At 47.4% G+C, this 22170-nt stretch overlaps 8 protein-coding genes and 1 pseudogene across 9 annotated transcripts; 4 read left to right on the forward strand and 5 right to left on the reverse strand.

The window, feature by feature from the left end:
• Positions 1–101: 101 nt before the first annotated feature.
• AGABI2DRAFT_213547 (hypothetical protein) lies at positions 102–3448 on the forward strand. The gene is made up of 12 exons (XM_006453926.1): positions 102–366; positions 426–477; positions 528–630; positions 677–724; positions 775–822; positions 875–888; positions 938–1068; positions 1120–1200; positions 1251–1525; positions 1573–1718; positions 1763–2321; positions 2375–3448. The coding sequence occupies exons 1-12, from the start codon at positions 129–131 to the stop codon at positions 3125–3127; spliced, it is 2448 nt and encodes an 815-aa protein (XP_006453989.1). The 5' UTR covers positions 102–128; the 3' UTR covers positions 3128–3448.
• Positions 3449–4489: 1041 nt separating this feature from the next.
• On the reverse strand, positions 4490–6877 carry AGABI2DRAFT_189317 (hypothetical protein). The gene is made up of 8 exons (XM_006453927.1): positions 6744–6877; positions 6592–6690; positions 6002–6538; positions 5830–5939; positions 4805–5776; positions 4697–4747; positions 4577–4641; positions 4490–4528 (listed from the first exon to the last, which is right to left on the reverse strand). The coding sequence occupies exons 1-5, from the start codon at positions 6868–6870 to the stop codon at positions 5297–5299; spliced, it is 1353 nt and encodes a 450-aa protein (XP_006453990.1). The 5' UTR covers positions 6871–6877; the 3' UTR covers positions 4490–4528; positions 4577–4641; positions 4697–4747; positions 4805–5296.
• Positions 6878–6992: 115 nt separating this feature from the next.
• On the reverse strand, positions 6993–8421 carry AGABI2DRAFT_196626 (hypothetical protein; the record flags this gene model as incomplete). Its single annotated transcript, XM_006453928.1, has 4 exons — positions 7995–8421; positions 7851–7940; positions 7237–7809; positions 6993–7181 (listed from the first exon to the last, which is right to left on the reverse strand). Exons 1-4 carry the CDS (start codon positions 8241–8243, stop codon positions 6993–6995), a joined length of 1101 nt encoding a protein of 366 aa, XP_006453991.1. The 5' UTR covers positions 8244–8421.
• Positions 8422–8982: 561 nt separating this feature from the next.
• AGABI2DRAFT_t12 lies at positions 8983–9103 on the reverse strand (annotated as a pseudogene). Its single transcript has one exon. The product of its transcript is annotated as a tRNA-OTHER (tRNA).
• Positions 9104–9239: 136 nt separating this feature from the next.
• AGABI2DRAFT_61534 (hypothetical protein) lies at positions 9240–10782 on the forward strand (the record flags this gene model as incomplete). The annotated part of the gene is made up of 3 exons (XM_006453929.1): positions 9240–9349; positions 9434–9687; positions 9746–10782. 3 exons carry the CDS (start codon positions 9240–9242, stop codon positions 10780–10782), a joined length of 1401 nt encoding a protein of 466 aa, XP_006453992.1.
• Positions 10783–11054: 272 nt separating this feature from the next.
• AGABI2DRAFT_147361 (hypothetical protein) lies at positions 11055–11750 on the reverse strand (the record flags this gene model as incomplete). The annotated part of the gene is made up of 2 exons (XM_006453930.1): positions 11055–11310; positions 11374–11750. The coding sequence occupies 2 exons, from the start codon at positions 11748–11750 to the stop codon at positions 11055–11057; spliced, it is 633 nt and encodes a 210-aa protein (XP_006453993.1).
• Positions 11751–12138: 388 nt separating this feature from the next.
• AGABI2DRAFT_61670 (hypothetical protein) lies at positions 12139–16294 on the forward strand (the record flags this gene model as incomplete). The annotated part of the gene is made up of 15 exons (XM_006453931.1): positions 12139–12286; positions 12342–12454; positions 12505–12700; positions 13427–13584; positions 13646–13771; positions 13823–13924; positions 13974–14106; positions 14156–14256; positions 14304–14468; positions 14532–14641; positions 14703–15128; positions 15178–15307; positions 15361–15637; positions 15693–15838; positions 15896–16294. The coding sequence occupies 15 exons, from the start codon at positions 12139–12141 to the stop codon at positions 16292–16294; spliced, it is 2730 nt and encodes a 909-aa protein (XP_006453994.1).
• A 261-nt stretch (positions 16295–16555) lies between these two features.
• AGABI2DRAFT_147363 (hypothetical protein) lies at positions 16556–17380 on the reverse strand (the record flags this gene model as incomplete). Its single annotated transcript, XM_006453932.1, has 4 exons — positions 16556–16945; positions 17013–17076; positions 17140–17295; positions 17349–17380. The coding sequence occupies 4 exons, from the start codon at positions 17378–17380 to the stop codon at positions 16556–16558; spliced, it is 642 nt and encodes a 213-aa protein (XP_006453995.1).
• A 295-nt stretch (positions 17381–17675) lies between these two features.
• Positions 17676–21543, forward strand: AGABI2DRAFT_175721 (hypothetical protein). The gene is made up of 18 exons (XM_006454906.1): positions 17676–17852; positions 17915–17922; positions 17978–18114; positions 18171–18375; positions 18446–18865; positions 18946–19063; positions 19119–19170; positions 19228–19254; positions 19306–19412; positions 19465–19569; positions 19621–19692; positions 19750–19873; positions 19925–20202; positions 20254–20460; positions 20513–20579; positions 20638–20705; positions 20789–20807; positions 20869–21543. The coding sequence occupies exons 1-18, from the start codon at positions 17741–17743 to the stop codon at positions 21329–21331; spliced, it is 2589 nt and encodes an 862-aa protein (XP_006454969.1). The 5' UTR covers positions 17676–17740; the 3' UTR covers positions 21332–21543.
• The last annotated feature ends 627 nt before the right edge of the window (positions 21544–22170 follow it).

Here is a 22170-nt window from a genome sequence, read left to right on the forward strand (position 1 = left end):
GCATAAGTATACGATCACGCGTTGATGATGTCGGTTAGCCGACGCATAAAAGTTAGGTTCCTTCCGAAATCTACTTTTTACTCCCAGTAATCCCTTCACAAGCTCAATCTCAAATTCGAGACGTAGTAATGAAACTGTCAAAGCACACCATCTCGGCTGCACAACGTCTACCAAATGTATTGAACCGCGCATATTCCTCCGGAGGAAAAATATGTACGACTACACGGCCATTTACCGCATACGCCAGTGACATCGGAATGTCGAAGTCTACCAGCAGCTTGCTATCCAAAAGAAGAGGTGGAGAGGTTCAGGTTACAGGGCTAAATAGGAACCTCCCATACCGAGGGTTTGCTTCGGAAGCTCACAGTAAGTATGCGAATGTTGGTGTTGATATAATTCCCTTACCACTATCTGCTGCCATTCAGGTTTAACTACCGTGAGGAAGCCTCATTTCGACAAGATCCTAATTGCAAATCGGTATACTACCAAATATTGGATACGATAATATACTGAGCTGGATCCTATAGTGGAGAAATCGCGTGCCGTGTAATTCGGAGTGCCAGGAAATTGGGCATCAAGACGGTGGCCGTGTATAGTGAGGTCGATAAGGATTCGTTGCACGTCAAGCTCGTAAGCGTCTCCCATGATGAAGCTCCTCTGTTTAACTTTTGTACAGGCAGATGAGGCATACTGTATTGGTCCCGCTCCGTCTGCGGAGAGCTATGTGGGTATTAATCCTCGTTTTTCATGAACAACATTTACGAGGGACCTCAGTTACGGATGGACAGGATCATTGAGGTCTGTCACCGTAGTGGTGCGCAGGTATGGTCATTATTCTTGTGATTTTCTTTCAATATTGACCGGGGGCGCCCAGGCTGTCCATCCAGGGTATGATACCCGCCGTACCAAAGAGTCAGATAATCTTACTTTATTTCAGATATGGTTTCCTGAGTGAGAATGCAACCTTCTCCAAGAAGCTTGCTGCAGAGGGCATTGTCTTTATTGGGCCGCCAGCGAGTGCAATCGTTAGCATGGGATCGAAGAGTGAATCCAAGAACATCATGTCCAGTATGCTTTCTGTCCGTTTCGTTCGACTATCCAGCTCACCTCTCTTCTTAGGTGCTGGTGTTCCATGCGTCCCTGGATATCATGGAGAAAACCAAGATCCAGACTTTCTATTTGAGAAGGCACGAGAAATTGGTAAGTACATTGCTTCTGTGAATCCCTCGTTGAGACTAAATCAGTATCAGGCTTCCCTGTACTTATCAAAGCTATTCATGGTGGTGGTGGTAAAGGTATGCGAACAGTGACGACCCCGACCCAAGAAGCGTTCAATGAAGCACTTTCATCCGCAAAGAGAGAATCGCTGAAGGCATTTGGTAACGACACTGTGCTCATTGAAAAATACATTGAACGTCCGAGGCACGTTGAAGTGCAAGTTTTCGCTGATACTATGGGTGATGTGGTCAGTTTGTGGGAACGGGACTGTTCTGTGCAGAGGCGTAACCAAAAGATTATTGAAGAGGTGCGTTTCATGATGTCAGAAGACATGACTGAGGCTAAGAAGAACAGGCTCCAGCTCCTGGGCTTAGTCCGGAGTTGCGTGCAGATTTAAGCTCAAAGGCCGCTGCAGCTGCTAAAGCTGTCAATTATGTCGGAGCAGGTACAGTTGAGTTCATCTTCGATAATGATACACAACAATTCTTCTTCATGGAAATGTGCGTTCCTCTTGGACCAAAAAACTTGTTCTGAAGTTTTATAGGAACACCCGCCTCCAGGTAGAGCATCCAGTGACTGAAATGGTCACTGGGCTCGACCTTGTTGAATGGCAACTGGAAGTAGCGGCGGGTAATCCCCTCAGGCTCCATCAAGCTGAGATTCCTCTTGTCGGACACGCCTTTGAAGCCCGTATATATGCAGAGAACCCCCGAAATGACTTTCTTCCCGACTCTGGATCTCTTCTTTACTTATCCACGCCAGAACCAACAGCCACATTCGCCACACCGTTTCCACGCGTCCAGAGTATTGCACCCTCTTCCGCCCTGTCTGCTTCTTCACCTGCCAACGAACCCGTGGATGTGTCGCCCTCACTGAGAATCGAGCAAGGGTTCACTCAAGGGGCACAGATTGGCGTTTTCTATGACCCAATGATTGCCAAGGTCATCGCTCATGGAAGAGATCGTACAGAGGCCTTGAGGTTGCTCAGGAAAGCACTGGACGAGTATCATGTCGTTGGCGTGTCTACCAATGTCGAATTCTTGAGGACTCTGGCTGGCAATGAGTCGTTCATTGCCGCCGAAGTTGAAACGGGATTCATCAAAGTGAGTATGCTTCATCATTCTCTAATTGCGCAGTTGATGGAAACGAATGGCAGAAACATTATAGTGAATTATTCCCCGCGATACAGGAGCCCAAGCCAGATCTTCTAGTTCAAGCAGCTTTGTATATAGTGCTTCGCGACCAAACCAACGCTTTGAACCCATCACTTGGCTCGCCATGGCAATCTCTTTCCTCCCGCCGCTTTGGAGGTGATGTTCATGAACGATCGGTTACTTTCCAAACCGAAAATTCAGAAGATGCAATCGTCGTCCGAATTTCACCTTCGGCACAACGCGGTTATTATGATGCCAGCGTAGTCAAGCCAAACGGCGAAACGACAACATTTAAATCAATACCAGCTCAGCTTACCTCTTCTACGAGCCTAAGCTCCACTATCGATTCTGTGCTTTCAAGAACAACTATTGTCTCCCAGCTGCCACCCCCAGGAGTTCCAGCGTCCAATTCACCTAACACGACAGAACGTCTGCATATTTTTTGCAACGGAACAAAGACCACTCTTGTTCTTCCTCCACCTAAGTGGCTCTTATCTCTAGCTGGTGACGTGCTCAGTGCAACAGCTAAACGAGGTATTCGTGCGCCCATGCCTAGTTTGGTTGTAGAAGTGAAAGTGAAAGCAGGAGACACCGTTGAGAAAGGTCAGGCGGTGGTGGTATTGGAGAGTATGAAGACTGAGACGGTGTTGAGGGCTGGTGGGAAGGGTGTTGTCAGAGCTGTCGGGTGTAAAAATGGAGAGATGGTTGACGAGGGAAAGGAACTTGTCGACATCGAATTTGAAGAATCTGCTTGAACCACTGAAACAATCACCACACCACCTGAAAGAGTATCTCTAGACCTTGGCTCATTGACTATCGCATGGGTTTGGGGACTTCCTTAGGAGTGCTGGTGTCCCAGATTAATTGCACGCTAATGTGTCCTTCTAGACCTTAGACGAAATTGTGTATAACCACGATGTTTTGACTGTATTGCCCAACAAGGTCTCAACCCACCATACTTCGTTTGCGCCCTCGCAATCTAACTGTCAACGAATCAGCATATTGCTGGGTAAAAATCACGGCAGCAAATACCATCGTCTAGTCTTCGCTTTATCGAGTTCCACTCTTTGCCTAACCTATCTTGATATGCATTTAACACGGTTCGGAACATTGGTTCCGAATCGGGGTGCGTAGAGGCGAATGCTCTCTCGAGAACATATAAATCAACAGCCTTGTCTTCAATTAAGGTAGACTGATAGGACAATCCAAAATCGATGAGAACCTGGCGATGAAATTCAGCTTTGCGAATGATATGCAAGTTCACAGAGCTGCTCTGACCAACTCAGAGGTCGAACGTCGGAGAATCATGTTAGACGTTGTAAGATCGCCATGTATAACATCAGCGAGATGCATTTTGGCAATTTCAGTGCCGATTTTTTTCATCAACTGATCTACGAGGTTTAGAAAGATGCGGAAGGGACGCTTTGTGTTCGAACACGTACCTACAGAAACCCCAAAGTCCTTTAGTGGGTCAAAATCCTCTTCTTCTATCAGATCATCTCCTTGGCTATTGAGTGAATCCTCTTCTTCCTCCGCGCCTCCAGGTAAAAGTTTCCTTACGCTCTTACCCTCTATCCATTCAATGCCTAGCACGCCTTCTGTGGCATCTACCATTCTGACAGTGGGGACAACAACACCAGCCCTGTAGACGTACAATCAGCGAAATACCAGGCATATAGTATTATAGACCACACCTCAAACAGCGTATTAACGCTCGAGCCTCGCCAGCGACTCTCGCCTTCGTCAAAGTGGCATCAAGCGTTTTATGTCGATACCCTTTTGAAAACCGGTATTTGATTAACACGGGGGTGTCATGATCGTGTTCCGCACTGTTTCTGCCAAGAGCTGGATGCCGGGAAGTCAACGATGCTTTGTAGACTTTCTATCTGATCAAAACCAGGGGTTGACGTCCCCATCTTTTATTTTAGTCTAATCTGCCGTTATTAGGAGCTGTGAATTGAAAACTTGCAGCTTCTGCTCCTTGTGATACGAGTTCTGAGTTTGCTATGAGAGAGACTGTGAGCCCTGATGTTGATACCATGTTCTCGAAGCGGGGGAAGATGAAGATCTATTGGTATGTATTTGCCGTTGTATCATTATCTACGCACCTTCCCACTCGAACAACATCAACACAAAAGCCTAGATGTCAGATAAATGTAAATCGTTTCGCTCCTCCCATTGGTACCCCAGTAACAAAGTCTCAGCACAGTATGCCGCTGCGGCGAACATTCCACTCATCAAATCTCCAAGCCTCCGTGTACCGCCACCTGTATGCAGAAAACCCTCGACACGAAGAACTTGTACTGATTGAACAACCCCTCAAGGTAGAACTGCCACAAGACATACATCCTCTCCCAGGATCAGTAACACCTTACGTGCGCTCTTATTTGCCTGCACATGGTTCTCCACCAGTAACATTCATAATATTGTAGTTCGTCTATCCGTTCACAATTGAACCACATATCGTCACACTCGAAAGTTCTCGTCGTTCAACGATAGCAGCTCATTCTGCTCGAAGAGAATCATTCTTGCGTTCTAGGATTGAAGAGATCGAAAGACGCAAACGTGATGCACTGCATAAGATTGCTCCTGGGTTAGGAACTATGCTTGTCCCTACTCGCACTTCGCCCGCCTCAGCTTCGACCACACAAGGACCGAATATATCCGCTCCTGCTCCGGAGATCAAAGAGAGAAATGTTATGGATGACCTAGTGGATCAGTTAGCCGCGCTTGAGTCGAAGAATGCTGCTCAATCTAATAGTGTTTCTTCACCGCATGAGGGATTAAATCAGGGCGGCTAAGCCACGAAGCTAGTTGCTATCAGTGTGCTTCTGGTTCTTATCAGTGAAGGAGGGAGCGCCGTTCGAGTGTATAATTACGTCGTTTATTAATGGGAAAGAATATAATATATTTACTACGATCTATCATACGGCTACAGTAGGTGTTGGTGTGACCGGGTCCGATTTGGCTGGCAGTGGGCCCTTGGATTGGAAACTGTTCGGAAGGAATGGTGCACACGAACTGGGTGGCTCTGGATTCTGTGTATTCTGCGGTGTTGTGTACGAGATGTCCTCATCACACGAGGAAACGACGGATGGGAAAATGACAGAAGCCATGGCCGCAGGCGTCGATAATGGCATGCCGAGTTCTTCGTTAGATGCACACTCGAGAGTTTGCAACCTCCTCAACCGCGGTGGGTTCGACTCGATAGTTTCAATGATCCGTTTCATTTCATCTTCACCTGTCCACTCCCCTACGAGTTCGGTAGTGCTTTCATAGCCCTTTGCTTGTGCAAGCATTTGTCGCGTTTTTATCGATTCGGCTTTCTTTATGTTGACGCGGCCACCTTTGAACTGAGTAACGCAGAACTTTGTGAGGCTCCAATTATTGTCGAGGTATCTTGACTGATGAGAGGTAGAATGTTAACCACTGCAAGCCTGGAGTGCAACACACATACTAGTCTGAGATATGATGGAAGCAGCGTCTTATCCAAGTCGAGCAGAGGTTCATCCGAGAAACATGTCGGGTTAGCCTCGCCTGCACGAGCAATCATCACTGAATGAGCCCCTGCGCACAAGCATCAACAAAATTTATAAACCCTGCATCGCAAAAGGAAAAAAGGAATATACCAGTGACCTCTCTCACTCGTTTGGCATCCTCCCATCCTTGACAATCTCCGTTCTCTACAACTGCAATCCCTTTGCCAAGACCCTCCACGAATTGCACGATTTCCTTTAGCCTTTCGATCATCGCTCTCTCTTTATCCCTCATATTCCTCGTCCGACAATGTACAGTCAATGCGCAGATACCCGTCCCACATATCCTTTCTACTAGCTTTAGCGTGTCTTCCTGGGAAGGTAATAGCCTAATCTTGGCAGACACTGAAATTTGCTCTGGCATTGCCTTTCTCAGCGCCGTAAGGATAGAACACAGTAGGTCTGGATTCGTTAAAAGAGCAGCTCCCATTCCTGCATGAGTGGAAAAGGGTTTGGGGCACCCGCAATTTAGGTCGATGCCAGAAACATCTTGCATCACGGTCCTAGCAGCTTGTACTGCTAATTCGGGATCGGCTGAACCGATTTGATAAATGAGATGCGGTTTTTCGACAGGGTGGGTTGTCCAGATGGCACGAGAAACACCATTATAGGATACGACTCCGGTCACAGCTGGAGAACCGAATTATTGCTTGTCATTGGAAGTAGAATGCGAAAGAGCGTACGATCTACTTCGCGTTTTGCATGTAAAATAGCTTTATCAACGATCTCCGGACCCCAGACCATGGTTGCGCCATGCTTGAGAGCGAAAAGCCTGGTCGGTACTAAAGACTGATAAACCGATGGCGACTCAATGAGTGATATGCTTACTACTTACGAGCACCAGACCGGACCATTGGAGCAAGAAACACACCATTTTTGTAATCTTCAGAGGTCAGACGATCCTGTTTCTGTTTCTTTTGTGGCCGTGGCGAGCACTCTGGAGAATGTGGGCGACGAGACATTTTGGAGAGAAGGGAGCGACAAAGATTGTAGACAGAAATGGACGTCGCGGGTCCTTGTAAAGAGTGCATGCCATCATGTTTGTCATCATCAAAATAAGTAAATATTAATCAGTGCACTGTACTCAATCCGAAACTTTAACAATAACTTTCTCCCCACTCAGTTGGTTCGTTCTGAGCAACTCCAACGCCTGCTCTGCTCTCTGTTGAAGACTTCCTTGGTCCATAATACGATAACGCGGGGCCTCGATTAATCCCTTTTCCAGCAGTTCTGGGAGAATGGCTGGGAGTAGCCTCTCTTTCAATACCGTATCCTACAATCAAAATTTAGGAAATTTTACGTTTCTGTCTTGGACGTCTGTAACGCACCTCTTGGTAAAAAAACGTCCTAACGCCAATGACATTGGCTTTTTCTCCGAACGGATTCAACTGGTCTGGTAGCGGCAAAGTCGTGATCAGATCACTCTCCTCGTCTACATTCAACGTCGTCCCTTTTTTGACGGGCATCAGTAGTGCCACAGTCCCCGTTGGTTTCAAGACTTTTGCAATGTTGTTCATGGTAGTCGTGGCGGAAATACAATCAACGACCATGGTCAGTTTATTCGACCCTCCGACTACGTTATTGATGTCTTCGATGAGAGTTGAACTGCGGTAGTCGAATACATGTGTTGCCCCAAGACTACGGAGGTATTCGTGATGTTTTGCGGAAGCCGTGGCAATGATGTTTTTATAGCGAGCAAGGTAAAGGAGGCGAGTCATATACTGCCCAGCGGTCGATCCGGCACCGTAGATCAAGATTGGAGAGTTGGCGAGAGGGGGGGTCTCCAAGGTAGGGAGACTCAGTGGCATAGGGAGGGAGAGTTGATTGAACAATATATAGAATGCGCAGGCGAAATTGTCCGGAATCGTCGCGGCAGCATCGAAGGACAAATTGCCAGGGATCTTTGAAAACACGTCAGTCGGGACACAAATAATGTGAAGACTCGACAAGCCTTGGCGCATACACTCCTAGGCTGAACTGCATATTGCTGGATCCCCTTATAGCGAGAGGGTCCATAGGAGAACGTCGTAACCTATGCCGAAAGCGCTGAGTACTCACAAACCTCTTATGTACAAGATAAGCATACCCGATCAGTGGGTTTCAGATCTTTGATATTGCTTCCAACTTTCATCACCGTGCCAGAGACGGTGAATCCCAAAATGACTGGATATTGCTCAACATACTTGCCGCTGTCCACCATGTATACTTCAGGTGGGATCACTGCCGAATATTCGACCTTAACCAACACCTCATCCTCTTGAGGTTCCTCTGTAGGCACCTGCAGAGTGTGGACAACTCCTTTAGCGGTCGTGGCTATTGCAGTATGGGTAGACATTTCGGTAGGGAGAAACGAATAACTTGTTTTTCTATTTTTGCGAAATGGCCGCCATACTTAAATACCTCGCGGACATAGCGTCGCACAACTTCCGTTTGCAGCGCCGGACGTCGAGTCAGTTCATAGTCAGCAGGCTTACCAAGCCCGGTGACCATTATAGACACTCGTCCAGGGGAGGAAGAGATTTGAGCTTTAAGGCTCACAGCGCAACCACAGCTTGAACCCACTGGTATGATTCATCATATGATAACACATCGTTCACTGCAGACTCCTTGATTATCAGAAGTCTGAATATTGGACAAGGAACTTGTAAAGCTAGCTATATGTTCTTGGAGAGCCTGACGAGGTCAGCTGATAGTCCACACTTGTAAACAACCTGAGTTGCTCATAATCAATGTGGAAACTTGAAGGGCTGCGGAACGGTCTCCTTCTTTGACCTTGAGAGACGGGTCACCTCCACTTTTATCGGGGCTGGCCAGTTTTTTTGATATATAGATTGAGATATAACAAGTTCTGATCATTTCTTCCCTCTACGGGGAATGTGATTACTCAGAGGTAGCTCCATGTTAATGACTAATAATAATAAGGACTAGTCTCTATTCATGTTACAAATTTGTTTATGTTCTCACTTCACAGGGAGCGTGATTACATGATAGGAAGCAACTGGCTAAAAGGTGGTTTCAACTATGGGCCTATGGCCGTGTACACCTGCAAAAAATAGAAATTTCATTCACTTAGATGATCCCTAACCGAATCGAACGATTGTCTTGCGGCATCAAGCGAGTATCGATAAGGCCGCATTGACAGCTTTATCGAACTCGTTGTAGACGTCACATGCTTTACCACTAAGCTAAAGGACCTTGCGTAGCAAACGTATGGCACTAGCAAAGAATAGGCGTAGTGGCGTGAGAATATATACCAATAAGTAAAACAGTGACCAAATGGGACAAATTCATACCTCGACTACCTCTCGCGTCGTTGTCCATTATACCACTTATGCTAAACGACAATGACTCTTCTATAAACACTTCTTTCGTGCTTGCGACGGTGGGCGTAATATGGTATTCAACGTTATGGGCCATCGGAATTATAGGCTGTCTTGCGGCGTGAGTCGAACCATTACAGAGCTGACATACGACCGTCATACCCGCATCACTGAAACTCAACACTGTGACTTTTGATGCGTTTAGGAGGCGTCGTTATCGTCTACGACCCCGTTCACCACTTGCGAGCGCGCCGCGGAACACGGTACCTGGGGTATCTATACTCCGACCTTTGAAAGGTCTGGATACAAACCTATACGAAAATTTAGAGAGCACTTTTACCCAAGAATACCCGAACTATGAAATTATTTTCTCTGTCGCGGATGAGAATGATCAGGCCTTAGTTGTTGTCAGGGAGTTGATAGCGAAGTATCCTCATGTCAAGGCAGAAATAATCATTGGTGAGGCGCTAGCGCTTTTCAGTCCTGCTCTCATACTCATTAGTTTCCTGTATTGCAGGCGAAGAGATAGTTGGTGTCAATCCAAAGGTCAACAACCTCGTTCGTTCATATGCTAGAGCAGCCCATGATATTTTATGGGTTCTCGATTCGAACGTGATGGCTGATCCGGGAACTCTGGGACGTTCTGTTGATGCCCTCATCAATCCGTCACCTAAGAAGGCTCAGAAGAAAAGAATTGCAATGGTGCATCACGTTCCATTTGCATTTGTCAACGAGCCGCAACTCGGCTCACAAGTTGAAGAGGCATTTCTCAACACCAATCATGCCAAGATGTATATCGCCATCAATACATTCGCATTGGAGTCCTGCGTTGTAGGGAAATCGAATCTTTATCGGCGATCGGATGCTGACAAACTCGACGGATCTTTGAAACTTCACCCGCCTCCACCGTCCGAAGCTACTTCGACTTTATCTTCCTCGGCCGATCATTATGGACTGCGTGCCTTCGGACGGTTCCTCGCGGAGGACAACATGATTGCCAGTGCGCTTTGGCATGAACTTGACGTACGACATGAGCTCTCGTGTGATGTCGCAAAGAATGCCATTGGAAACATGACTCTTTCTGATTATATTTGGCGACGAGTGCGATGGATCCGTGTAAGGAAGCACATGGTCCTTACTGCAACTGTCTTGGAACCATTGACAGAGTGCATCGTGCTGTCTCTATTAGCAAGTTGGAGTATTCGTCGGCTCTTGGGCATTCCCATGTGGCTTGTCCTTTTGATCCACTACCCTCTCTGGATCGCAGTTGATCTGGATGTGTATGAGTCACTCGCTGGACATCCCTTACCATTCTATCGGCTGGGACAATTCCTGGGAGCTTGGGCGTTGAGAGAATTCTTAGCCTTCCCCATCTGGTGTGTGGCTATTGTGGGTAGTGAAGTTGTATGGAGAGGGGAAACCTACCGCATGTTGCGGAATGGTGAAGTTGAGCATGCGACAGGAGGAGGATATCTCAGCTCACTATCAAAACGTCTCCACGGTAGAAACAGACAAGGCCACTATGAGCGACTGGATAACCCGTCCAATATTTAGACTGATATCTATCATCCCTAAAATAAAAACAGTTTACATAATCAAACATTTAAGAGAATCTAGTCCAAATCTGGTCCAAATCATACAAGCGAAAATGTAAGAGAGTGACAGGGTGTGTGTATTATAGAAGTACGACGTGCGAGTGTAAGAAAAAAGTGGGGGATGTAGGGGGGATGGGGTATTAGATGGATGAGATAAGATATTATAGGAATTACTGCCAGACGATATAGCTTGAGGATTATAAGGATAAAGTGATAAGTTAAAAGAGAGCGTCATGAACGTCCGTCGTAAATAGAACTTGAGTCCGAGAGGGCCCTTCCTGCTTGCCATCGTGAATTACATAAAATCCGGTAGTGATGAATCATAACGACTTCCTCGAACCATTCGTCCGACCAGTCCTTGCAATTGTCGAGGGTGATGGGTCGGATGCGGTATTTGTCGCCAGTCGACGCAGTAACTACGGTTTCTTTACCAGTGCCGCGTTTCTGCCGCTCATTGGAGAACCAATTTTTAACCTGCTTGAATGATCTGGAGATGAAATGGAGCCGAATCAATCTGATATCAACAGCACATGTAGCGATGCCAACTCACCTACGAATAATCATGGCAATAATGGCCATCCATGCGTCTGAGGGATACATTGTAATTTCGTCGTAGACCATTCTGAGGACGAGCAGTTGCCTGTCATTGGCTGGGGAATTGTCAAGGGAGCTGATGCTTTTTGCTTTGTCTACCATTTCTTTTCTCTTTTCGGACAGCTTCTTTTTTGCAGAGAGGTCGAGCTGCTTTGGAGACGCATGACTCCGGGTCTTTCTTCGGTTGTTATATCGAGTATTGCGCGACAAGTCGGAAAGCCGAGAGGAGGACAAAGAAGAGGTAGAGGAGGACGAAGAGGCGGAGGCGGACGATATAGACTCGTCCGCTTGTGACTGGGAAGTGGTTGGGCGATGTGTGTGCGTGGGGTCCATGGGAAGAGGGGGGATAGTTGGGGATAGATTGCGCATTATGGGCGTGTTACAGAGGCGGTGGATGCTGATGTCTGCAGAGGTGTGGTGTGTATGTTGGTCGTTGTACTTTGTACGTTCAATGTCGTCTGTAGCAATGAGGGCTAGGACATGAAGGGCTCCTCGAGAAGGGAGGGTCATGATAATACGCATGCAGGAAATAGAGATTAGAAAGAGTGTGCGCGACTAGCGCGTCGTAAAGAGAAACGAGGGAATGTGGTCGCTGGGACGTGAATTAGGGAGACGTCGGTATGAGTAACTACAGTATGTCCTGGCGCCCAGCGACTTTGTATTCGTCGGCATCTTCCGGTATTGTTCTCACCTTTGTCGTCATCGAAACTCTTCCTTGTTCATGGCAGACATCAAGCAGAGCATCATTGCTTCTGTCTTTTCCAGGCGCAACGCCACCGGAAACTTCGAAGAAACCTATGTCTCGCACATCAAAATCTGGGAGGATGCAGGGCCAGAGGGCCGCAAGGCCCGGTACATTCTGCTCTCTCGTATGTCTGCGGCCTGGATACCCAGCCAATACACTGTTCAAGTGACTTACTCTAGAGGCCAGCAACGGAAATGGGTTTCTACATAAATCCAAGCATAATAACAATGGCTCTTTCTCCGTGGGCAAGACTTGGCGACTCGCCGAACTTCGAGGCTTGCAGGCTCTAGGAGTGAGTAAGCGTACATGCGCGTGCGTGCTGCGACTCTAATCCCAAAGCAGCCGCTGGCATTCAATATCACTCTTTCGAGGACTTACAAATGGCAAACAGAGTCTGCCATCGACCAAAATAACTTTTTGAGTGCCTTGATACGATTGTTCAGGCAGTTTTCAGGTACATCTGCTCCGTTGCGTTTGGAGGGTATAGCAGACCCGGATGCTGAAAGTCAGAATCTTCTATTGAATATATACCGTGACAGTATCAGCTCACGGATGCTTCTAGCTCCTTCCCGTATACCGACCGTAACCACCGATAGCAACCGACCGCAGCGTAATCTACGACCCGCCACACCCCAGAATCACGAACAGGCTCCCCGTGTACCATCCCCTCTATCCAACCGAATTGGCGTATCTATACCACGTGTAGCATCTCCATCCAACAGTCGGGAGACAACCCCTTCGACTCGCCCAAAAGATCTTCCGCTCAATTCAGTGCCAGGTGGCCAAAGACAGAGCAGGAGCTCGGATGTCGCTGCATTTCCTCCACCCCTAGCACTACGGCCGGGGCAGCGGCCTTCGGGTGCCAGGCCATTTCCGCCACAACAGGCACCCCCACCAAATATACCGCCTTCAAACAAAGACCTGAGAAGCTCTGATGCGGATCGCGTAGATGATAGTGATCGGTCGAGAAAGGACTCTAATAGGTCTACAAAGTCTTCAAAATCTCATCCGTCAGTAGTTGATGGTCCCACCAGTGGGGTACGCGTACCCGCTGTTAATTCGCATGACGACCTACTGGAAGTCCGGGCTCCGCGGTCGAGGAAGATCTCAACGGCCGGAAAGGAGAATGGATCATCAGGACGTAGAGATCCAAATGCGCGGCTTTCGTATTTTGATCCTGCAAATCAACAAGCGTTGGACCGCTTGATTTCCGGTGGTTCCGATGTCGTCAATGTGAATGGACATCTAGACGGAGAAACGGGAGATGAGGTCGAAAGTGCACAGGATACCCTGGCCAGTGTCGAAGAAATGATCGAGGGTTATGAATGGGCCAGTGATGACGTTATTGGTAGGAAAATTGCGAGAGGTGCAGCAGATTTGATTGAGGCTAGGTTGTTGGATGAGCTGATGGCTTTGGAGAAGGTATATCAAACTTTGAAGCCCGTCTAAGCAGCTCCTGACCGCACCGGGCTTTTTTATCCAGGCAAACATTCATTCCTTCTTAGAGTCGGATGATAGAGTAGGGTTGGTTATGAAGTTCATGGACGACGCTTTGGCAGAACTGGACAATCTGGATGGCCTCATCTCGTCATATAAGATTCACCTCAACGTTCGCTGTTCACGAGTGTATCGATTAGCGCTTTTCTGATGCATGACACAGGCTGTCAACGACGATATATCACATATTCAGTCTCAAAATAGAGGTCTACAAGTCCAGACACAGAATCAACGTGCTCTAATGAACGAGATTCGCAATCTTCTTGTGGGTGCATCGTTTCGTCTGAAGAAACTACCGCTTAAATCCGTAACAGCAAACTGTGCAAGTTGATTCCGATGCGCTCGTGACTCTAGCGCAAGAATCATTAGAGCAATCACAAAGTATATCCAAGCTGGAACTTGCTGCTAGCGAGTTGTACAAGGCATTACAGGCCGGTAGAGATACGGGTTCGTCGCTCTCAGTCACTTTGGGTATTGGCATTCAACGTTACACTAGACATTGCTGCTACTATGGAACGACTTCAAGAATATCGCACACATAATGCTCAGTTTTGTAGACGTATCCACGATTTTTTGACGATCATGTTCACTGCTCAGGTAACTTGTGCCGAAATGCTTGGAAGTGATGAACTGATTATTTCTAGGCCAAACTGCTACTGGGTGAAACTAACGGCTTGACTAAGCCGAAGAGAGGAAGCAGGCAAACCATCATTCAGCATCAAGATATAGAAGAGTATTTGGGCAGATATTGTGGATTGATGTTGTACGTAAAAGAGATGGATGAGGCCGTTTATGGGCGACTATGTGCTGTGAGCTGTTGCCTTCACTTGGATTTGGTCGATCCATTTGCTGACCGTATACGGTTCAAACAGGCATATTTCTCTGCCTCGAGCGAATTGCACGGTACGCAGATCAAGGCGTTACTAGGTGCCTACCTTGGGCTAGTCAAGAAAGCATCCGAGGAGGACGGAGAGTACAGTAAGTTAACTCCTCTGTCTGTTAAAGGGGCGGATGCTTGATATTCTTGTAGTGTTCACGCCAAGTTCTACTGGATCTTCCGGCAAGGCACAATCCGGTATGCGCCGAGCAGGCACGCTCATACGATCACCAATGGAATCGCGGAATAAGGATAAAGACAAATCGTCATCTTCCACTAGAATGACCAGTGATGGCGATCTACGAGTTTCAGAAGTCTTTTTATTGGTCCTCGAACAAATTAACCCTCTGAGTCACCAAGAAAACGCCTTTATGGGAGACTTCTTGCAAATCAACTCCTTAAATCATGATACCGCGTTGACCTTTGCAGATTACATGGCGTTGGATCATTACTTTCGACGGCAGGCTGCGAGATCGAATAGCCTGAGTTCAGCGACGGTCAAGCTCGTCAGAGGTGCGATGGATCTGATCTTTGGCTTTTTACCACTGGAAATCAAAGGATGGCTTGAGAAGGCTTTGGAGAAGGATCCCATGTGAGTACATCTCTTTCTGGAATATATCATAACGATCTTACAAGCGCAGTGAGATTGTTGGGGTCCTTGCGATATTAGAAAAATTTATTGCCGACGCCGATGAGAAGGGGAACCTGTTCTTGTTCAATTTCTTGGGTAAACAGTATACACGATTAAAAGGGGTTTTTGACCGGCATATTGTTGAGTTTCATATACCTTTTGGCCTTTTGATTAATTCTGACATAGGATCCAGAATGATCAAGTGAAATCAATTGAGCAAACTAAGCTGACATTCAAAAAACGTAAAGGCGTTGCACCGTTCATCAAGCAATTTCCTAATTACATCCAACGTGTTGAAAGTCAGCTCATTGCGACTGGTGCAGATGAGTCGGGTTTGGGGGTTCGAGAGAATGTGGATGCTGCGTATAACAAAATTGCGAATAAAATATTTGAAACCTTGAAGGTGATAGCGAATATGGGTGGCGATGAAGAAGATAAAGGGCAACTGACGTACCACGTTGTCATTATTGGTGAGTACCCCCTCTGTCGGGTGGACAAGTTGGTTTTGAGTTCTTTCCTTTCCAGAAAACATGCATTATTTCATTTCCGATACGGCTAAGATGAACATTGGTTCCGTAGGGAGTTTTGCCAATAAGGCAAAAAGCTTGTACGATGAAAATCTTGAGGCGTATATCAAGATTTTATTCAGGCGATCATTCGGAAAGATAATCGTTGAGTGTCCGTTTTTGGTTGCTTTAACATCCACTTAATTCCATTTTACTCTACAGGACTATTTCGAGGGCATGGAACGACTTCTCCGGACATTAGCTTCTCCAAGCGACATTACCACGAACTCCACTTATAATAAACATGCATTCCGAAAAATCGTCAAGGAATACACGATCAAAGATCTCCGAAAACACGTTGATGCGATGAACAAATTGGTGCAAAAACACTTTATCGATGCGCCGGTTGTTAACCAGGGTAATGCAAGTCAAGATGTGGCGGACGAAGGCGTTGGAAGAACGGTTCTACTCGGCGTTTGGAGGACTTGTGAAGAAGAATTGGTGAAACTCACAGAGGGATGGACGGAGAAAGTTAGTCAGTGTTATGGCGAAGGAGTGGGGCTAGAGTTTAATGGTGCAGACGTGGAACAAGCGTTCAAGAGATACAAAACTGGACCTTGAATTGAGTTCGAGTCACCCTGGACCGTTCAGGGGGATAGCCGTTTTCAAAATATCCGACCTTCCCGGAGGGCAGAGGTCACCAAATTTTTGGAACATTAGAGCACACGAAGCATATCCAATACGGAGACTACTTTGGATCATCAAACGGTGAGGCGGTTCAAACAGTTGCCGCACATTTGTACATAAGTTAATTTGTAAATAATATGCGATGAATCAACCGACAGCCAGCATGTTATTTTGATGTCAATTCACCTGAGACGTTCAATGAACGTGTTGAGGCTCCGGGAACGATGGAGCCCCGGCGGAAGAGGCAGATGGACTTGGGACACCATTGTTACTATTACCAGCTGACGACTGCGTGGAGGTAGAATACCCCAGGACGCTCAGTGCGGAGTTACCGTAAGTTTTCCACAGACCTAACACGGTTTGGACGGCGCTGTTGGGTGGGGCTTGGCCATTGGTAGTAGTGTTGGTGGACGTAACACCTTGACCTTTATTGGCAATGTTGGCGAGCCATTCCCAGAAGAAAGCGAGGCGAGATTGTATAAAGGTAACAATGTTTTTCTGAACTTGGACGATACCAGCGTCGAAGTCTGATTCGTTTTGGACGAAGAAGGGTTGCAAATAATTGTTGTAGATATAGGTCGAGCCCTAGAGATAACAATGAGTCGTGCGATAAGCGGACTGACCTGACAACGATACAACGAATATGACTTGCCTGTGTTTGCGGAAGGGCAAGGAACAGGAGGAAAAGAGTCTTGGCTTCCCAGTAGAATGGCAACCTAAGGGCAAGGGATGGTCTAACTAAGCAATCAAGTCAGGGCACCTGGTCGTTTAGTGCTTACCAACTGATGAGCCATTCTGCAGCATACTCTACAGCGAGGAAAACGCCGACGACGGACCAGTACATGCCCCATCTCTGGAGCTCCTGTTGGTTGTCGGGAGGGTGGGCGAGGGCCTTGAAGGTGGCATAGCTGGGAAGAAGAAAGGCAAACCAGGCGCTGAGAGAACAATGAGCACTTCGAACACCTGAGACGGACTTGGGGGGACGTACGAGATAAGATGGGAGAGCAAAAACATCAGCATGGTGAGGAAAACTTGGTCGTGTGGCTGCGGAGGGGCGCAAGGCAATACCAAAAACGTGACTCGATGATGGACGTCGATTGGCTATCAAAACTTTCTGCATTGGCCATACTTTTTCGCTCAACGCCTCGTCCAGCGAGCACACCCATCGGCACCGTGCTGCCCCGATCTGGGACGAGTGCAAAACGCCGGCGGAAAGCCGAGCGGCAATTGAAATAGGCGGAATCGGGGGCTGCGGCTGCCAGATCAGGCAGGGGTTGCAGTTGTTTGTTGTTCTTCTGGGAGATCTCCTCATCAAGCAGCTCAATTTGTCTCCCAGTTCACTCAATCCCATCTTTCTCCGCCCACCCTCCCCATCCCCTGATGGATCCGACGGGTCCCAGTCACCAGTCTTCCGTCAAGAAGCAGGAAGACGATGACAAGGCCCTCAAAGCCGAGGTCAAGCCCGCCGTCAAAACTCTGAATCGCGTTCCCCGTATGCCCCATACCCCTCCTTGACGTTGGCCACCCATAACCTCTCACCTATCTTGTTTTTAGGTGCCTGTGTATGTTTCTCCTTCGCAACAGCTTCTGAGAGAGTCTGATCGCCGGTCGCTATAGAATGCTTGCAGAAAGCAGAAAATGCGCTGTGAAGGTGCCGACAATCCTCCATGCAAACGTTGTCGAAACACTGGCATCGAATGTCTCTTCGAAAAGCCTTCTCGAGAGGCTACTTTGACAGGAGAGGCGGGACTTGAGTACGCCGATCCGTGTTCCCCACTTCTCCATGGAACTCATCTTCATTTCTGGCCAGACGCATCAAGAGTCTCGAAGCACACGTCGCCGAGATCAAGACCACTCAGATCAGGATAGAGAGTACCCTCGCAGACATTGCTGCCCATTTGCGCGCCTTCCCTTTCAGTGCACGCTCTCCATCCACTTATCCGCCGTCTTCCTTCCAGCCATCTCCTAACCTGAGCTCTCCAGTTGTTTCTACCCCCACAACAGCCCATCCTAACGTGAGTCATTACGTAGTCTTTTTGTTGCAATTGTTTTGGAAGTCAATTTTAATTTCTTTCTTTGCACTAGCCACGCTCTTCTCTCCCGGCTTATCAAAGTCAGCCACCCACCCAGCCTGGCCCGAATGATCTGCAACCCACCCAGCCGTCATATCCTTCCAATGGTACCTCCTATCAACATGGCGGCATGAATCAAGGTCCATCTCTGCCTCCCTTTTCAAGCATTCAACAGGCCATGGGACAGCCAGCCCCTTCTCAATCCGGCAACGTGCCCTCTGCTCGATATCAGAATGCCGATCAGCGAAGCCCTAACAAGCAGACCACCGTCAGTGGTGTCAAACGCCCTGCTCCTCCGCCTTCCAACGTCACAAGCGCAGATTCTTCAGATCTCGATGATGACGAAAACGGAGAATTGCCTGCGTCTGGTCTTGTCGCCCCCTGGGAAGTCTTGAGGGGCCTTGCTGACGTTGCAATCGAACGTGCTGCCAAAGTGGGTTTCGATATTTTTAGACGCTTCCTACTGAGCGGACTTTTTTTGTTCCTTACATAATTCTTTTTTCATTCGCGTAGGAGACTGATGGAAGCGAGCCACACAGTCGGACAAGAACTCCATCACCGGAGAGAGATAGGAACTCAAGGCCGTCAAAACGTCGAAAGCTTCGCCACAAGGTTCTTAAATTCACAGATGGTATGGCATCCTTCGTGCTCTAGTCAAAACAGATACTGGTATTAATCGACACCAGTGGTTACTAAGGGTATCATTTCGGAAGCTGAGGCACAGGAACTTTTCAATATGTACGGTGTTATTTCTTCGATATCGTCATCTTTGCTGACTTAGATGATTTCTCCTAGATTCTACTATGGTTGTTCCACGTTTCTGTTAGTGAATCTCAGAGTCTTGTTATGGCACGATTATTAATTTTTGCCAAGCCCAGTGTTCCATAAAGACACCGACACATACGATGCTTTGCATGAGCGTTCGCCTTTCGCAGTCAATTGCATTTGTATGGTGGCTGCCCGAGTCCGCGATGGAGGCGGTACGCGTCACTTCCACCAACACTCCGACGTGTCTGAAGTTTATTACTATAGGCCCTCCCAGCGAAACCTATCTGCGATGTTTGGAGGAAGTGCAATCGATTTCTTGTGCCACGTTATTCGCACCCGTGGTGCGATGTGAAGCAATACAGTCAATGAGTGCATGCTGCTTCCCATGTTATATCTGTCTCTTGGCTAACAAAGTCATAGTTATTGTTTCAGGATGGTCGGACAACGGCTGGCTCAGTGGCGGCCATGCAGTACGAATGGCCATGGAATTATGTATGTGGATTCTTTAACTATGCGAAACCTCGACAACTCATCTCGTTCTCTTCCAAGCTATGCACAAAGCTTGGCCGAGATTGTATCGTCGCATGCTCAATGGTAAGGTGGACCCTAAAGAAGACAAAGACTTGGTCGTCGCTTCAAGGACTTGGTTCTGTTTATACCTTTTCGAACATCAGTGAGTTGACGGTACAATCGCCGATGTGCCTATGCTCAATGTGCACCACAGGTTGTCTTACGGCACAGGACGCCCCGCAGTTCTGAAAGATGACGAGAGTATCAAAGACTGTCGCTATCTCCTCCGTCACCCCCTCGCTATTGAGGATGACATGCGTCTCGTGTCAACGGTGGAGCTCATGGCCATTCGGGAAGAGGTGCAGAACGCCCTGCCGACCGAAGGGCCAGTCCTTGATGAGCATTATGATGTGCTCAGAGACGCCGACTTGAAATTCAAAAACTGGTACCATACCTGGGATCAAGCATTTTCGCAGAAGTACGCAGATGCTAGTATGTGTCATTGGTTATGCAATGTTGCGGCATTTTTAAGCTCTTTATTAGCGTTCTATCGTCAAAGTTTGCAACTCCAGCACAAGCATGCGGAATTGTTCCACAATGCCACTGCATTGCGCGGGATCAATGGACCCGAGGATGTAGAACGAATGCCTATCAAACAGAGAGAATTGGCGATTCACTCAATCGAGATCGCGCAGGAGGCTTTGCATATCACTCTCAACTTTGGCTCGTACCGCGCAAATATGAAATATTGTAAGTGGTAGCGCTCAATCATTGTGGAAGCAAAACTTCATTGAACTTTTAGCCGTACACTACACACACGTCACTGCCACGTTTATGGGATCATTTTTGTTGAGGCTTTCAAGGCTCTTGTAAGTTGAAGCCTTTCGATCACTTGTTTTGTTATCAGCTAAATTGGAAAATTTAAAGCCCGAATACGTGTGATACTAATCAAATCCGGGCGCAAGTGGAAGATCTCGCAGGTTTGATGGCAGAGAGTGAGCTTGACAAACTTTGAAAGTTGGGTATCCGACTAAATCTTTTTTCTAGTACCCGGTCAACGCTATCGTTGACGTTACAGGTTATGTTGAGGAGATCTCGTAAGCGCAAGCAGCAGTCGACATCAAGGTCACCGCTGTCCGAGACAACGGATCACCCTAGGCCTGGCATGATTGTGGATCCTCAGGTTGGTGGACAACCTAGCATAGCGAGTGTGACCCAACACCGACATCCCGATCAATATCCACCGCAATACGGTGGCCCTCCGCGTCAGTACTCAGGCGGAGACCCTCAAACATTCGTTGGTATACCCCCGACTATGGGATCTGTGCAACCACATTATGCGCAACAACAACAAGCTCACTCACATCAACATCCTCACGGACAACAACAATTGATTCAGGGTTATCCCGTGCCTGCTCCGATGCATCACCATTATCTGCAACACAATGGTGGTGTTGCTGATGCTGAGCACATTGTGCAGGATTACAGGGCGTTCTCAAACGAGCAGCTTCCTGTATGGATATCCGACCAGACGCTGGGTGGAAATACGTTCATGCAGAATGGAATGGATGCGTTTTTGTTACCGAGCGATTTCTTGCCTCCTGCCCCCCAGATCTGGTGATCTCTACTAATATTTTATCCCCCTGGTTCCCCTTCTTTTTACTGTTCTCGCATGCTTCCTATTGCTCGTCGGATCGGATTTACGTCTTTCTTTTATATGGTCTCTGGTCACGTTTTCTTCTTTTTTGCTTTTCCTCCTCGCTATGAAATTCTGTATCATGCACTTACACATACCCTACTATCGAAACACTATCGAAATTCATGCTGTCTACCCTTTGTACCACTGGGATGCCAGGTAATATCTGAGTAGAAGGCTACCAGCCGCATAATTGCCACAGCTTCTCCGTGCGAGACTTTCCTCCCTACTTATCAACTTCTCTCTACTTGTCAATTTCCTTCAGCATACTCCCACGTCCCATAGCCACACTATTCAAATTGGTCTAACTAAACATATACACTGGCATGTGCTCTGGTACTTTTCACCTCTAGGGCGGCCGGCTCGAATCAGAAGTTATACGACGCTGATTTGGAAATTCTTACAGCGAGCATCCAGCTAGTGACTGATGCTCGCAGCTGAGAAACGTTCCCTCTCATCTAGAACGAGTTTTAAACCTAAAAGTTGTAAATAAATACGCTTTGCATTTGGTGTCTAAATCTTATCAAAGGATGGTCTGAAGTTTTCTTGAAGCTTGACACTTGGAGATAGTGCGGCGGGGTTCTCATGTTTTTCCAACGAGTCGTATCATATCTCATGCCGTGTTTGATAGACATGTTGACATTTGGTTATTCTGACAAGCGAACAGCGATATGTGTCAACGTGACGTTGTCGGACAAACATGACGTTAATGCATAACTTTGTCTTACTTCATTCCTCTATCGTTCACTTGGTTTTGTCTCCCG

Source organism: Agaricus bisporus (assembly GCF_000300575.1).
Source record: "Agaricus bisporus var. bisporus H97 unplaced genomic scaffold AGABI2scaffold_1, whole genome shotgun sequence".
NCBI classification, from domain to species: Eukaryota; Fungi; Basidiomycota; class Agaricomycetes; order Agaricales; family Agaricaceae; genus Agaricus; species Agaricus bisporus.